The sequence below is a fragment of the Pteropus alecto genome, unplaced genomic scaffold (assembly GCF_000325575.1).
Source record: "Pteropus alecto unplaced genomic scaffold, ASM32557v1 scaffold65, whole genome shotgun sequence".
In the NCBI taxonomy this organism is placed as follows: Eukaryota; Metazoa; Chordata; class Mammalia; order Chiroptera; family Pteropodidae; genus Pteropus; species Pteropus alecto.
This window is the reverse complement of record NW_006439191.1, coordinates 9559532-9577732: the sequence shown is the minus strand read 5'-3', so window position 1 is coordinate 9577732 and position 18201 is coordinate 9559532. Positions and strand designations below refer to the sequence as shown.

The 18201-nt window shown below is 38.1% G+C and overlaps 1 protein-coding gene across 1 annotated transcript in view; it reads right to left on the bottom strand.

Annotated features, from left to right (window-relative positions):
* Positions 1-226: 226 nt before the first annotated feature.
* Positions 227-18201, bottom strand: part of LOC102888341 (complement factor H) — a 22116-nt gene continuing 4141 nt past the window's right edge. Inside the window, exons 2-7 of the mRNA XM_006916252.3 lie at positions 13222-13407; positions 12776-12881; positions 9664-9743; positions 7942-8133; positions 5631-5801; positions 227-600 (exon numbers count right to left, since the gene is read on the bottom strand). Coding sequence (XP_006916314.2) covers positions 242-600; positions 5631-5801; positions 7942-8133; positions 9664-9743; positions 12776-12881; positions 13222-13407 — 1094 coding nt within the window. The 3' untranslated portion in view covers positions 227-241. The remainder of the gene's footprint in view (positions 601-5630; positions 5802-7941; positions 8134-9663; positions 9744-12775; positions 12882-13221; positions 13408-18201) is intronic.

Sequence of the window (18201 nt, the reverse complement as noted above, 5' to 3'; positions counted from 1 at the left end):
CACGAGCCAGCTGTCTCATGGTGATAAGAGCGCTCTCTCTGGGGTCACACTTGAAGATCCACTCGGCCTTCGGCCTCGAATATGCCTGGGCTTAAATGCCGGCATTCTTCCCCAATATTTATGTTCCGCTGTCACAATCATATCATTTAGTTGTGACATCACAATTATATTAGTGAGAGAAATAGACAAGTACACACACGTACATGTTTAACACTGAAGAGCCAAAAAATGGGTTTCTCACTTACAATGATATGGTTTTTTCCAACTTGTCATTGGCTGCTTTGTAAAAGCAAAGAAGCCTCGAAAATCCTCTGCTTTGCATTGACATAAGGCAAACATTTGGACCTTCCGGGTCTCCATTTTTGCGTGTTTCAGAGAAAGCAATTTCAGAGTTAAGAAGCAGGTCAAGACGTGCCTGGAACTTACAGCTGCATCGTGGAGGCGGCTCCCAGCCGGTTCTCGTGCATTTGGCCGTGGATCCTCGGGTCACGGGATAAAAGCCATCTTTGCACCAGTATGTGACTTCATCCTCGAGTCTGTATGTGTTCCTTTTAGGACCGTAGCCACCATTTGCAATATGTGGAGGATCACATGTCATTTCTGTAAAAGGATATGTGGGTAACGCAGTCATCACTATATTCCCGTGAAAACAGTCAAGGTCACGAAAGTAAAGGCAGAGGGCGTTGTGATTCTGTCCTTACCCCTCGGCCAATGGCGTTAAGCGAGCCCGGCCTCGTGTCCCTCCCCGACATCTCTGGTCCCCTCGACCACAATTCTCAGCCGATGTATTATGTCCCCTGCACTCTCGAATCCGCTTTCTCCAAGGCCATCGCATAGGACACGATGTGGCCGTTTGTGGCAATGACAGCGTCATATGCCCCTCCGCTGTTCTTCCCATGGCCCTCACCTTCTTGGCTCCTGAAGTTCCCTTAAGGGCTGTTGACAAATATCCTGAATCGCTTATTTGACTTGCATAGGGTAATGAAAAGAATGTGGCTCGATTTGCAATAATCCTTTCCTAATAAAATATTATGCCTTTTAACTATTGTAGAAATGTTTTTATATTGGTGCCATACTGTATTTTTGACTCTAAACCTGTGTTGAATGTTCCGCATTGCCTGAAATCCATTTATCTGTCCCTAATTTACTTCCTATTCTATCTCGCAACATAAGTGACCAACAGTCTCCCCATTTTACTCGTCCCCTAACACAAATGCTCCTTCGTCAACAGATAATAAGTCCTCGCGGTCACAGAAAACTCAGCCTAACAGCTGTGGGTTCCCTCCGACTTCTCCATATTTTTTTTAACACTGGCCGTGTCTGAACTTAAGCCTTTCCCTTGGTCTCTGATGATAAGGGTGTTTTCTTCTTACCCAAGCTGGCTTCTCCAACCTTTCTTTCTCCTCTACGCCACTGTTCGTTCGTCCCTTGCCCGTATTTTTCTGACCACTCTCCGATGGCTGTGCGAGCTTCTCCAGTTTTCAACTCCTCCTACAACCCTTCGTCCGCGTTCACCTGACGTGCTGCCTGGCTTCTCCGCTTCACAACCGAGATCCTTAAAAATGCCATTTCACCACTGCTGTGCCCCGCTTTCCAACCTCCTATTCAGTTTTCAACCTACTGCTCTCTGACCTCTGACATCTCCATGTGCCGGCACTGCCCTGACAAAAGCCACCAATGTCCTCCAGTGTCCAAATCCCCAAATCTTTGTATTCTACATATCACAGTGGCCAGTGCACATTATGGGCTCCTGAATCATTCGTTGAACTGAATAGATAAAAATCCTCTGTGACGTTTGGCACAATGGATCCCTGACGTTTTAAAGTTCTCCAACGCCTTATTTCCTTATGTTCTCCTACGTCTCCTTCTCTTGGCCTGAACAATACTATTTTATTTCATTTATCCGACTTACAGCTGCCCCTCTCTCTTCCCGCTACTTAATCTTCGGTCCCGCGAATTCAGATCTCATCTTCCACCACGTGCCTACTTACACTCTGTATCACGCACGCATGAGGCTTCTGTCTGGTCTTCACACATGCCAAGCTTAATCCTACCTCGTGCGCTTTCTATTCCTTGTCTCCTGAAGGATCCTTTAGATCTTCATGTTGGCTCTTATCAACACCCCCAGAAACAGCCTCCCTTGAAGACTCTGTAGAGATTGGGTGAATGACTATCTTTGGTTCTACACGGAGTATTTATCTTGGACTTTGTCATTTTCCTCTTCGGATTCTGTGTGACTCAAGACACTTCCATGATAAAAAGCCACCACCATTATGCTAACAACTTCTCCTGTGACATTCAAACCCATTTATCCAAGGGCAGCTTCACACTGGACAGCTCCATGCGTGCAATTCTAAGGCGTATCCACCTTATGTGTGTCAAACTAAGGCATCATCCTTCTTTCAATATATAGTTTTCCTCTTGTGTTTGACATTTTAATTTCCAACACAAGAACTCCATGGCAGAAGCCTAGGAATTTATCCCACATTCCTGCCTGCCCGTCACTGCAGTGTTCAGACACCATATTCTGTTGTCATTAATGCTTCTATATCTCTTCCTCTCCGCATCTTAGTTTCACTGTGTGCGTTCGGCTCCCAGAGGCATCACAGTAGTCTCGTGATTGGTCTTAAACTCACGCTCCATTCTGCCGGAATAAGCTTTGTTAATGTCTCTATTACTAACATGACATACTTATATTAACAACAATCATACTAAAAATAATAGAAAAAGTGTGTGACCACCTAAACACAAGTTTTAAGTAAATATGCTTTCATATTTACTTGAATTAATTTACGCTAACCTCATATAAACCTTAAATATGTTCATTTATTTTTTTCTCTCCCTTCATCTGCTATATCCATAAATTTTCATATACTCATTGCAGTCCAGTGTACATATCTTCGTTTTCATGTTATAGTATAGTTGAACTTATTACTAAATGTTTTAAGTCAAAAGCTATGAGATATAAAAATCATGAGAGCCCAACCAAATAGTTAAGTGAATTTTGTTAAATTAATTCAGAGTGGAAGAATTTTTGGTGGTTACTTTCAAGCGGTGCATATAAATCTCTTGATACGTTTTAATTCCCTACTCTCATAATCTCCACGAAAATATATATTGCTATTAAAACATTCCCAGGGCACGTTTCTCTATCCAAAAATAATAACAGGTGAGACTAAATGTGTAAGTCCACGTTTTTTTTTTTCCCCTCCTATTAGAAACAATCAACTTGAGAATGATAAATCAGTTTTAGCCTATGCTGTGAAACAGTAGAAAATACAGTTTGTACAGGAAATGGATGAAATTGGATCAAAGGTGGCTTTTATTTAGCAGGTCTTGGTACTTGTAATTATTCCTGTAAGTGACTTGTTGTCAGAGACTGTCCCTGAGTGGATAAGAGACTAAAGTTTTGACAAAGTACCTTCAGATAAAACCCCTGACACATATAAGTCATAGACCAGAGGGAAGAAAATGTAAGTATTTTGTCCAGACTATTTTATTTTGAAATGTCTTGTATTTTAGTTTCAAATTTCTTATAGACTTAGAGACAAGACATACACTTGTAGAATTCATCATTATCAGTAGGTAGATATTTCCATTGTACTAGGAAGAAAATAAGTGTTTGTGATATAATTAGCTGAGGCACAGAGAGTAGAATTTCCTTTATAAGAGACTTGTCCGTACCTAGTTAATGTAAAATGCACGTCAATAAATGAAGCCTGTTGCCAGAGAGAGCGCATGCGTATCTAATTTGGGGTGAACCTCTGTTTACACTGGTCTTTAGCAAACTGTTTTTTTGAAACAGAGTGCCTGACCCTGGCGTCTCTCTCCCTAGAGAAAGCAGGACCCCACGGCAGACAGTCTTGAATTTTTAAGTTACGACATGTGACTGAGAAAATGAAAAAGAAACTCTGAAGAGAAAATGTTTTATAAATGTGGACTCTGTGTGTGTGTGTATGTGTGTGTGTGTGTAAATGAGTCAAACTTCAGGAAAAGTAAGCCTAGAAATTGTAGTAACACATATGGGAAAATGAGAATTTCTCTTCATTAAAACTAATACATGCTAAGCAAGAGTTTTAAATAGGTAGCTAAGTGACCAAAATAATAATAATAATGATAATAATTAGACAACTTCTCTGAAGTAGTCATGCTGTCCCAAGTCCTATGCTCAAGTAAAACTGAATTCTCAAAGTCTTATTTGGAATTTACTGAAACTTGGAATGACAGACAGTTTATTCTAATGTTTATCCCGATACAGGACAAGGAGCCTGATAGAAAGGAAATAGTTTATAAGTCCCACTTGGACAGTTGGGTAGATAAATTAACTATCTAATATTTAAGAGGGTCTCTAGACACAAAACAGGGGCATAGGTCAATGACAGAGGACTTATGTACCCGCTTCCTTTGTACAGAAACCGTAGATGCCGCGAAGACAAACCATCTGAACTCCGCTCACTGTCAGCCTAACACAGTTCTGTGTGGGTTATTGCTGTCCTGTGTTCATTAATATCTTTCTAAAATATTTTCTTAACAGTGCCTGAAAGTGGAGATCATCCGATTGTGTAGAAGGGTGGGTTTTCCAAGTAGCTGCTGGCAGGTTCACCCAAATATTGGAAGGAAGGAAGGAAGGAAGGAAGGAAGGAAGGAAGGGAGGAAGGAACGGAGGGAGGGAGGGAGGGAGGAAGGGAGGGAGGAAGGGGAAGGAAGGAAGGAAGAGGAAGAAAGGAAGAAAAAAGAAAAGAAAAGAAAAGAAAGAAAAGAAAGAAAAAATTAAAATCAACTCAAAAACTCACTCTAGGTTTTCTAAAAGAGGATCACTAAAACCAGGTTTATACGTGGCGTTATGAATCACTTGCTTGAACGTGCAGAAGGCTCAACTCTTCTGCCCGCCAGAGCATGGAAAAATCGGCAAAACTTACCCTTGTAGAGAAGCTCACTCGATCTCTGATTTCACGCATGATAACAGTTACTGTTTTCACTCACTGCGGCAGCCCTCATCGAAAGCTAACTCACTCCTTTTCTTAGAAGTCTGTAAAGTGTCAACAAGGCTACGACCGTGCGATACTATACCTTCTTGCTCTTCCTATGATATCATTTCTTAAACTCCTCGACTCGCTACATTCTCTCACTTAGGCCAATATAGTTTAAAACCATCTCTTTTACAACAAAATAGAGTAAGAAGAACATAATATTCCAGACACAGCGTTTGGTGGGCAAAGAACACTGTTGAGTTGAACTCTTCAGCTCCACGTGACACCCGTCTGGTGTAGAGTTTAAAAAAGCGCCGTCATCGCCGTCGGCTCTTATTAGGCCTGTGGTTAATAACATCTCTGATTTCTGCCACTTAATTTCATTGTCACTTGCTTTTGACCAACTACTCCAAGAGCTGTTGAACTTTTCTAGTCCCATTTATGTCTGTCTTCAGAGCGAGAGAATAATATGAACTGATCGCAGAACGGGCCTTGCACACATAAAAATTTAAGATATCTACTGTATTTATGATAGTCGATTCCTATAAACATCGATATTCCATTGTGAGAAAAATAAACCACTTAACTATAAGAGGTATATGGGTTAAAACAATTGGTAAAATACACAGCCGAAGATACGGACAAGAAATGAAAGATTACCTTTACATGCAGGGGGTGGAGTCCACCCAGATTTCGTGCACACGGCATCTGCTCTCCCACTGTAACTATAGCCTCTGAGACATTTATATTGAAGTCGTTCATTTTCTTTATAAGTGTTCTTCAGGGATATAGGCTGTCCATTTGGAATGCGTGGTACCTTACACGAAATTTCTAAATAAGAGGGTTTAAATTTCAAGACGTTTGTTAGATCTCCAAGGACTCTGTCCACGACACGGGTGTATAAAGATGCAAATTTTTTTTGTCATGAGGTAAAGCAAGCGAGCAGACAGAAGTTCTATTTTGACTTGGACACTTGATGAATAATTTATCTATTGTTCTTAACGTTTATTTTTGAAGGAAGTTAACATGCTGGTTAAAATTATGTTGCCGAGTTTATTTGGTTTGAGGATAAATTTGTCCTCTGGAAATAAATAATGGCCAGAAACGTTCGTCGACTGTGTATATAAAATCGAATATAGACATAAGCTTATTGAGAAAAGTGTGTCCACCGAGTAAGCCGCAAAAATTACATATTTTCTAGGTATTGATAATACAGTGCTTATTTAATGGAACACTCTGTCAAAGAAATTAATTTATCCCATCGTCATTACAATTCCAAAGAGTAACTGACTTTCTGCTTTTATGGTTTCACTATCCATCCAAGTTTTCTATCAAGACAGAAAATGGCCGTCATCTTTGACACCGTCTCCTCGCAAACATTTCCTCCTGGGACAGCAACGAAAACTAACTCCCAGATCCTTTCACTTTTCCAATCTGTTTTCCTGTCTGTAACTGAACAAACCTGCTTTTCGTCGCTGCCTCGCTCCACTGAACGTCCCTCACCGACTTCCCAATTCGATCTGCACACAAGCCCAATTCTTCAGCATGGTGTACGCAGCATCTCAGGACCTTGTACCGGCCTGGCTTTAATCTGTCACTGACCTTCCCTGTTTGTGTCCTACACCTGAGGACAGTGGGAACGGGCGAGCTTCATGCTCAAGGAAGCCTTACTGCATCTGTACAACTTCTGCATGAGCTCCTGACCTCTACAAAACTCCCTTTAAGACTTAGGCATTAGTCGTTATGCATGAAGACGGTTTCATTAACCATGGAAATTTGGCTGTAAGGAGTAAACCCTGTCCATAAACCTCTAGAGTATACGGTATTTGCTACACTGAATATAAATATTTGATCATCACCAACCCGAAAAACTAGTTGGGTCAGAAAACCGTTTTTAAGAAGAGAAACACTTTCCTCTGTATGTCATTGTAGCAAATAATTTGGAGGTTTTAGATAATGTTAAACAATAAACATGGCAGAAGTTTCTGCCGGACGCAAATCGATAGAACAAAGTATGGCACTTTAAATAAATTGACCGTAATGTTTCATTATGAAAGCCAAAATGATCAAATTGGTTATGATGCACGGATCAGCAGTATTACAACAGAAGAATTCTTAAAAAAAAATTTTTTTTTTAATTTTTAAATTACAATTGATATAAAATATTATATTAGTTTCAGGTGCTTAACCTAATGATCAGATATTTATATAGCTGAGGAAATGATCTCCATTAAGTCTAGTGCCCACCTGACATGTACCTAATTATTATAATACTATTGACTATTTTTGCTATGTTGTACCTTAAAGAATTCTTGACTTATAGTTTACTATATAGAACCCTTTTTTTAAAGGCGAATGTTTATTCAATGGGATTCGGTTCGGTTCAGTTCAGGAATATTTTTAATAAACTCACGGCACAGATATAAAATGGGCCACTTCCTAGAAGTGTTATTCAAAAGCAGAATGTCATCATGATGCATCAGTAGAAATAAATAATGAATCTTCAGCTATTCGAATTTTTTTTGAAAGCTTATTCTGTAGGCCAATATTAAAACTCGCAGCAGAAAGGCGCTTACCGATCTATTTCAGCCTTAAGAGCCAATTACAATTGAATTATAATTAAGAGCATGGACTTTGGTGTCAGATACGGTGGTTTGAATATTAACTCTACCATTTATGCCATAAGAACCCTGGACATGTGACTTAACTTTTTTTTGGCCCCCCAGTTTCCTCAATTATAAAACAGAGGTGAAAACGATACATAAATCACGGAAGTCATTTTGAACGTAAAATGAGATGACGCATGTCAGAACTTGGATGAATTACTGGGAAATAGTTAAGTCCTCAATAAACATTAGTTATGATCAGTATTATTCAGATTCTTTAGGCGGCACGGTGTTTTGAAATACATATTTTCATGAGAAAAACTAAAACCATTCAGATAATCGGATGAACAGCAGGTGCATCTTACCCACACAGTTGGGTTTCTCTCCACTCCAAGCTCCATCCACTGAGCAATGAATCTCTTTAGCTGCATCAAGCATGAAGCCCGGGTTACACTCAAATCGTATCACTTGCCCAAAAGTGTATTCCTGGTTCATTTCCAACGCAGAACTGACGATTCTACCGTTCTCTGGTTCTGCCACTGGTAAACACTTAACGACTGAAAAAATACAGACAACTCTTTCTAACGGAATTGGAAAACTTTATCATGAAAAACACGTATATATACAATATAGATATAAAATCGTCAGCAAGATAAGATTGGAGGAAATTACTTGAGAGACAGAGAGAGAGACAGATGAATTGGGAAGTGTGTGTGTTTGTGTGTGTGTGTGTGTGTAAGAAGCATTTAATGTACCAGTTTGCCGGAGATAAAATTCTGCTAAGTAAAAAAAAAAAAAAAGATAGCGAGTTTATCTCTGATACTTTTCTATGGACAAAGAAAATTACTACTTTGAATGACAGTTTATATTTTTGTAGGAACAAAAAGGTGCTTCTTAATAATCGAGGGATATAAAGCTTGAGATAATTAAATATCAAATTTCCATATAGGTCCCACAATCATATAATGCTGCATTCCTAAAGGTGTAAAAGCCAACTTTCTGATTATACTCACTTCAACAGAGAAAGAGTTTTAAATCTTCCTTCCTCTTCTGCATTGGTGTTCAAAATAATTTGTGACCTCCTTGTGATTTTACGTAATATTTTCCAATATTCTTTAGGTTACGGTACTCACACTTCGTTTTACACTAGAATGACCCAGGACGCTTGTCAAAATGGAAAGCCTGTGGCCACCTTCCTGTTCGTCACCCCAGAGAGACCCATCCGGTTGGTTTTTAGAAACCAAAAATTTCAGTTTTTAACAAACGCCCCAGGTGATTTCAATACAGATGTTTCCTGGAACAGTCATCTCTCGCCTCTCGCTCTCATAAATGAGAGATTTTCCAGTCCCTTCTTTAGGCAAGGGAGAGAAGGATTCTCCCTTCTCTCTCTCTCTCTCTCTCCCTCCTCTTCCTCCCTCCCTCCCTGCCTCTCTTTCTGCCTCTCTCTCTCTCCCTCTCTACTTACTCTTCGCCATGGAACTAGGAAACCTTATTCTGATTGATCTCTTGTATTTCCATGATGATTAGAGACTGGGATTCCTGATTCGAAATTCGGAACTGGGATCTGCATTTTCCCATTCTCGCTGTTTGCTCGATGGATCAGGGAGAAAGAGCAGAGCTCTCTCTTACTTTCTGCCTCTTCCAGTAAGACTGAGACTGCAGGAAAAGCCCCCCTTGTCAGATGAGAGCGGACAGATGTCTAAATCTTGTCATTGAGTGTGTTACTGAGTGAGTGACCCTTCATTAATAAAGCTGAAATTCTGATCTTCGCTTGGATGGTGATACTTGTGTTGTTTCCGGTGGTTAGAATCCAAAAGGAAAGAAAAATAAGTTTTAGATTTCCTAATCTCCAGCAAGTTGACTATTAGATCAGATGAGGTAGTGTTCACATGTGGTTACTGAAGCACAAGATAACATAGCAATGAAAAGTTTAGATATACATTCTGTACTGTATTAGAAACCACAAAAAATAACTGGAGGGAGAAATATTTAATTGTAGACTTTAACAATATTTTACTGTAAAACATTTCAAAAAAGTTAGATATGTCAAGAATTTTCCTATACTTATGAATCAGCTTTACACCTACCTTCACATACAGGAACATCATTGGTCCACAATCCGTCTGCTTCACATTTTCGGAAATTAATCTCACCTACCAGCTTATACCTGAAAACGCAAAAGAACAGTGATGAGCTGATGCGTGTTTATACCAGTTCTAAATGTGACAGCACCCTGAAGGTCCCAGCTCCATGTCAGGGAAAATTAACGACATACGCGTTTTCTACTTTTCCTTGTTTACTCCCTCCTTCTCTTCCTCTCTCTTTTCCTCTCTTAAATTTCTTTTTATCTTTCTTAAACTTTTTGTTTTCTTTCTTAAGAAAGGCTCTCCGGTACATGAACTCGGAATAACCACAACCTTTGGTTCATGACATAAACTCATTATTGTTGTTCTTGTTGTTGAGTCAGTTAATTAGCTACACCTAATGGTGTAATAAGGTCCGTGAACTATCACCAAAAACAAAAGCCATAAACATGATAGCTACCCCTCCTTCAGCCTTATTCCATTGCCCTACCCTCCATGATTATAATATTTGCTGATCATTTTGAGCTTTTTACATAAGCAAGGATAGCGCTAGCAAAAATTTCTTAGTGTGCGGTTTATTTTCAACGTTTGTCTCCATCTCCCCATCTCCATTCTAGAGATCTCTCCCAGAGTATACTCATTGAGTCAAGTCTGCATATAGCTCATTCGATGTCAAATTTATCTAATTATAGCGACTCATTAAGCTTGTCCTTAAAATCTAAAATGCTGTACTTGAAGGAAATTTCCTTGAGGCAGGTACAAAATGTACAATCATCCCCAGAGGCTTTAGATCAAGGCAAAGTGCCCTTCTCAATGTAGCGTGGATAGCTGGAGGCAAAAACTTTTTCTCAAAAAACAGAAAATGGGAAGTCATTTTGGTTATCGCGAGAGGGATGATTTAGAAAAGGGCCTTTCATAAACTTTTAAATAATTCTACAGAGACGAATGTTTCCTTCATCTACCAGTAAGGACATCCCTGCCCATTACACAAGTGAAACTAACAAACTCTCTCCCTCAAAACACACGAGTGTGTTCCTTTGATTGTATTGGTTCGTTTCTAATTCTCTAAGGGAAAACAAAAACAAAAACACTCCCATCAATGAAGAGGGAGTCACAGACCTTGAAGTCAAACACCTACTCTGTCATAGAAAAGAAACGAAATAATCGGTTATTAACGGTCCTCCCGTGGCTTCTTTCATTTCTTCTTCTAGCAGAGAGAGCAGATTTCCCATCTACACCAGAGACCCATCGTTCCCCACAAAGCCCTTTCAGGAATTATGTAAAACTCTACACAAAACCTCCTAGGGCCCACAAACACACAGGGGGAAGAGAGAAAGACTGTCCACAGGCTGGAGGTCAGGAAAAAGGAATGGCTATTTCTGCAACCCCAGCAGGTAAAATGCCAGCATCGTCTGCAGGGTGCCTCTGTAAATCTTCCTCCCTGTACGATGATAAGCCTGGGTATCCACACCGAATATCCCGAGTGGCTAGTAGTCAGCTAAACAGGTAAGCAGCAAAAGGAAGGCGGGTGGGACCAGGGATCGAAGAGGGAAAGTCTGCCGGCAGAAACCACGGGCGTATTAAACCCATTCAACCATTAGATTTTTCAACCGGGTCAGAAGGTGAGCATCTCTCCGACGGGCGAAACGGTCCATCGATAAAATTTCAAACTAGCATCCGATGCTTCTGTTTGCTGACCTTGCCTGACCCAAGGACTTTTATTTCAAAGATCTGGTTCCGTCGGAGCCCCAGAGGAGTGGTGGAGATGGTTACTCCTATAAACCCTATGATCGAGTTGTCCCCAACATTTACCCAAGATGAAGCGGGCGCAGACGAGTTGGGCAGAGACAGAGGGATGCAGATCACTCATTTCTTCACCGAGCTCTAAAAACTGAGATTTAGGGAACCTTCTGGGGAAAAGGCTGTGAGTTTTCATCCACTTTGCCAGGTCGAAGGTGGAACCTGATGAGGCCAAACTAGCATGGATTGAAAGAGATATTTCAGAGGTGAAGAGTGGAAGAAATGATAAAATCTGAACTTTATAATTTATAATTCAAGTCCAGAGGGTCTTAACCTTTTTGGCCATATGTAATAAGAGCAGAAGCGATGATTGAAGGTTGGGTTCAAAATTAAAAATATCTTTGAAAAATCTTCCTCGGGTAGTGACCAAGGAGAGACTAAATCACAAAAAAACTGGTATTTATTGGGTGTCTGCAATATACCAGAAATTCACCTCAGGGTTCCAAATGTGTGTCTTGTTTCTGTCTCCCGTCAGTCCTATGATGGCCCGACATGTTTCTGCTTCTATAAGTGAGGAAATGCGAGCGAAGAGATATTTTCAAATATGCACAGTTATCGAATGGTAGAGTTTTGGAACGCGGGCTTACGCCAACGCTCGAGCGTTAAAACGGTTTATTTTATTGCCTCAAATCAGGTTATCAGCGAGGAGAGACTAATAAGATGCCATTTGTAATCTCTTGATCCTATTTATACTGACGTAATAATGATACTGTTTTTCCCATGTTCGAAACGTTCTGTAAAGTAAGTTTTGGACCTCGCTGGGAATAACAGGGAAGACAGGACACCGAGGTGGTGACACGGTAGCATTTTTTTGGTCTCTGTGATGAGAATAATTTGTAGACGACGGAACCTTAAAGAATAGGAATCGTATCAGTGTAAAAGTCTTGCTCCTCCTAAATTTTATGAAATTTTATCAGTAAGGTACCATGGCACGTCATCCAATTTTGTCACCTTCCCCACTGTCCCTGACACATGGAACTCCCATAATCGTCTGTGCGTAATGTGACGTCATGAGCATTTCTTGGAGTGAACCCTGAGTTACATGCATACTATCTTCTCACCCTCCTAAAACTCCACTCTACTAGAGTAATTATAATTTGTCATAATTTTTCAACGTTGGGGAAATAACATGGGATCCAGAGGTAATCGCTTCCATTATTTAATTTTCATTTCTCGGGTTAAGTGTGTGCTCCCTATAAAAACGCTCGGGAAAAAAATAGAGTAACCTTAGAAATATCAATTAGTACAGTCCCTATTCACTGTATCGGTCATCAAGCACCTCAGTCATAATCTTCTCTCTGTGTTGACTACTTACCCCTCATTACACGTGTAAATCGCCGTGGCACCGTACACAAACTCACTTCCTTCCTCCAGATCAAATGAACCGAAGGCAGTGTCGCCAGGGTACCCACAGGGCCGTTCTAAAACAGAGAAGAGGTACAACGGTCGTCTGGAACACGGGGAGACGCATTTTAGGTACGAGTTTGGGGACATGGATATTTGACGGTATTATTAGAGGACAGGATGGAAGACACGGAACAGTGAAATGTGGCCAAGTTATCATTTTAGAATGGAATGTCTCCGGATGCTTGTTTATTGAATTTTGGAAGATGGTCATCCCTTCTAAGAACAGTGATGGGGTCGTGTCCCGTATTCACGTGACAGGAGTGCCATAATTCAGCCAGCATTCCTACACTAGCCGACACTCAGTATTCTTGCAACTAGGTTTTCGCAAATTTCGCAAGTGTGTGAATTACTTACTGTGACAAATCCTCGATGGATGAAGGGCCACCCACTCTCCGCTTCTGCACACCTTTGCAATAGCACCGAAACTTCGATATCCAGGGCGACATTTATATATGGCCTGAGTGCCCTCCGCATACTGTGGATCATTCCAGGAACCTGAGAGAATTTCTGTCTGTGTGTTTGGAGGAGGTTCTTTACAATCTATGAACAATAAAACCAAAATAAGCCCTTAAAGTAATTGTTTAAATATACAGTGTGTTTAGGTTACTTTGCTTTTAAATATACCTATATGGTTATAGGTCCAGCCAAATGGATGTCTTTATATATATATTTTTTTTAGCCGACAGAAATTTAAACTGCAAAGCCTCATAAAAATAACTTTCCAGAGAAATAGCTAACCTTCATTATCTTAACTTCTGTTTTGCATTCTACTACTCATTTATTAATTTGGAAAATATTTATTGGGCACTAATTTAAGTTCTGAAGAAAAAAACAATGAAGACACAAAGTACCTGCTCTCGTAGGGAAGTGAATGATTAAATAAGTAATCGAAGAGATGCAGAACATGCATTACAGGTAGATAAATTTTCTTTAGAAAAATGAATCGTGGTAAGATGATTCAAAATGGTACGGAAACACTTCAAAGAGGGTAGGACATGGTGAAAAGAACAATCTTTTTTTTTTTTAAGATAAATAATATTGATACAATTCTGGCAAAACTGATCAAGACATAAAAAAGAGAGAGAGAGAAGGTACAAACGTTATGAAAAATTGCCCACGTTGGAAATTAAAGCCATCATCAACCGTGAATAAGATAACATGACGTTGGTAAAAATTTAAGAAATCTAAAACTCCCAGCAGTTGGAAAGAATGTGGAGCACCAGGAACAGCTGATGACGAGGAAAACTGTAGTCACCATAACAGAAAAGCATTTCGCAACCCATAGTGCAGTTGAAGATATACACTGTTTAATCACTCAGAGATGTTATTCCTAGGAATATACCCTGGAGAAGCTCACGCACGTGGGAACCCGATCATAAGTGTGATTTTTTTTAATAGTCCAAATGGAAACAACTCCTACGTCTATCAACAGTTGAATGGATGAAAACTGACGGTATACCCACGCAATGGAATAATACACTAATGCTAAAATACGACATGAAAAGAAAGAAAGAATAATCGCATGGAAAAGACACAACGGGACATCGACTATTCCAGGATTATTTCACCTATATAAAATTCAAGAACAGACATATCTCCTGGGAATGAGTACACAGGCTGCGAGACTATTAAAGAAGAGCAAAATGTAATTACTAAAATATTAAGATATTGTTTTCTTCTGGAGGAACGTGGGGGTATTCATCTAGAAGAAACACACAGGGATTTTCTGAGAAATGTGTTACTTCTTTCCAGGAGGGATTATAATTGTTTGTAAAACGGTACATTCATATTTTACTTATTCACATGGTATGTAAAGAGGTAATAGAATCTGCATATACAGTATGATTCTTATTTTGCAAAAAAATCATTAAAAAATTCATGACAAATTAAGAGAACGCAAGAAATTACCAATGAAGCTCATGCCTACTGATTATAATTGCTAATATTTTTAATACTTCCTACTACTTAATTTAGATATAACTATCTTTAATGTTAGAATGATTACGTTAGTAAACCCCCAACACATTACTTTAAAAAATGGCAAATTCGAAGATACATGTTTATCCCCGTATGTATTTAGTGTTATTTTTGACGCTAAACTCCTTTTCTTAGTTTTAGAATCATAGTTGAACATTCTATTCTGAAATTTCTTTTTAACAGGAAAGGGGAAAAAAATAATCGACTGAGCTGGAACCCATCATGGAATATACCCATTACGATAACATTTTATAATTTTTCATAGAACAGAAAGCTCCATGGGAAACTACAATTTTTATATAATAAATTACACTTGTGTTGGACTTCACAGACACTAATTTTCCTCTGAAGTTTTTGCAAATTTTATCACATTTAGGTTGAGAACTTTGTAATAAAATGACTCCACAGTAGTTTTGATTTTTATAATTTATGTAATATACTTTTTCTCCACTAGATGGTCGTATTACTCTGCCATGAAACAACACAATCCGTCTGCTCCTCCCACCTCCCAAACGATTTTTTTTTAAATTTAATGTTCGTGTTTGTTTCTACATAAAATTTTTTTTGTTCATTTATAGGTTAATATGTGCTTTTTGCTTCTGAAATTCAGACCCACTTTAGAGAGCTCAGGTTATTAGAAAAATTAATTAAATTTCAAATGTAGATGCCAATCTTTTGAGTTGAGAATTAATTTCCACTAATATATTAACCTTTTGATAAATTTAGTTCCTATTCTGTTATTAACCTAATGCAAGAAAAAGAAATATACTTTTTTAAATTTATTCGATTTAAATTATTTTTATTAACATAGTGGTCTATCAAAAGAATAATCCAATCATTAAAAAAAAAAAAAATCAGCCCATTTGCTAGCCAGAGGCAAATAGTCTTCTTTTTGGTTGGTGTTATATTTCCAGATAATACATTTGTACCCCTATTCTTGATTTTTCAAATTTAGTTAACTGGATTTTACAACCAGATGTAAAAGACGCAAGACATACTTTTCACATGACCTGTCTACCAGCTTCTCACAATATTCACTCTGTATACGTTTACAAGTTCTCATATCGATTATATACACTTCAAATACTTTCTACTTCACATAATACTTAAAACTCTGGTGCTTCTTCCAAGAACTTTAAATGGCATCGCTCGACTATAAGAAAAAGATGTTATGACCCCTACTCCATTTTTCCATCTTCCCACCGCCAGTTCTAGAATCTTAGCTCTGATTATCATCATCCGGCACCTTGACCATGACACATTTTCTCCCACAGACATTTGACGGTTGGCTTTGTCTCATCTTTCAGGCTCTACTCATATATCATTTCCGCAAAGTGACCCAGCTTATCTCTCGTCTCCAAGACCAGCTTTGCTAAAGTCTGCACGCCCCAAGACCCCCTCTGTCATTTTCCCTCAGCCCCTACTTTACTTCCTTCGTAATATAGCTCACGGTTCATAATTATTTCTATGTTTATTAGAATTTCATCTCTCCTCCCATTGATATATTAGTTCCCCGAGAATAGAGCGTGTCCTGTCCTGTTTTTCACAGTGGAGCAATTCTCATGAATAAGACTCAGATCTTCTAAGTTCAAATTTACCTCCTGTCTACTTTTTTTCTAAGCTTTAATAGATTATTGTCAACTCATAACAAAATATCTAAAGCGATGATACGTTATACTATTTTTGTACAATAATCGAGCATATCTTATACAACATGACTTTTATTTGCCTGAATTGACTAATAACTAACTGTTCAAGCTCACTTAAACCACATTCTCAAAAATTTCTAATTAGACCAAGAGTTATTTGAGCCCAAGTGGACAGACTGATGGCATTTATGACCACCAACCACACTTGCTTGAATTAAAATGACTTGAAGAAGTAGGGCAGGGGGCTTATTAAGTAGGTAGCATAAAAATATTTTCAAAAGCATGGAAATCGTTTTTTGCGGTAATATTTATCTTAAAGTTGTTGTTTTTTTTTAATAGGCATCACATTTCTCAAATTCTAAGTTAATGAGTAAGCTAAGCTTTCTTATGTCTAAGTATTAACTTGGGTTTAAACAATGAATACATCTGTGGGTTTACATTTAAATGCCAACTAATTTTTTCTTTTGCAAAACACTACCCGAGTGAACTTTTTCTTCACTTAGTCTGATTTTCCAGTTTAAAATTATTCAGTCCATAAAGAAGGAGTATGGGTGGATTTGGCTACTGCACTGGAATAGGATTCATTTTACTTTAATTTAAAGGACATGGTTATAAAATTTTGGTCAAAGTTAAAAACAAATACACTTGATATTTTAATAATCATCATTTACCTAATTTTTCCATTTTCGAATGTTAAAGGGGTATTATTGACACAAACACAGAGCTCATTACTCGTTTTCAATGTCGCTATATCTCTAAATTGTTTTTGGAAAAGTGTTATTAATGGAATAAAATAAATCATAATCAAATTACATATTCGAGAAAGCCTTGATCACATTTGTACCAAATTGCTTGAGTAGGCTAAAGTTGGTCTCTGTCAATTACTCTATTTTTCTAAAATTATTTTGGAGAAAAAAAAGAACAGGAGATACTACTTTTTAAATAACCCAACTCTAAACTTAGTAGATACTGTAATATAAAGCGAAGCTAAAAATCAATTTAGAAAAAAATAAATGGACAAAATGGAATTTTATGTTAAATTTGTTTCCTACCTTTTCATTGGTATAAATGCATATTACATATATATGCATATATATGATATGATTCAATGAGATTTCGAAACAAGAGATGGTCATTTTTCTTTTACAAATATCATGAGAATAATTAAGGTAATTTGGAATATAATATATACCCATGTAAAAAAAATCAGTCGCAATGAAGTTTTTAAAAAGTAAACTCTAGAAAAAGCAAATAGAAATTATGCTTCACTTAATGAGCATTTGAAGTAATAAATTTATATTTTTAAAATTTAAAAAGATTATACGATTTATTTAAAAATTTTAGCAGTGAAAAAAAAACAACACACAAGGTAATTCCAGGATCATAAAAGGCAAATGGGAAAATATGTGATAGCTATAAAAAAAATTGGGCATGATAACAAGTACACCTTAATCAGGATTGAAGCAAGTTACTATCAAGATACGGCTTGAAAATTCACTGAAATCAAGTTTCTTGAAGTGTGTAATGTTTAAATAGCGAATACCTAATGCCAATTCCTGCTCAAGTCGAAATGTCAGCTTCTTAAAATAAATTGTTAGATAGATGTGGAGTAAGTTCTCATCAGGCTTGACTGGTTGTTACAGAAAACTTAGTCACGAGATGATATTAAAATGAAGACCCCGAAAACTCTGTAGCAGGCATGATTTAG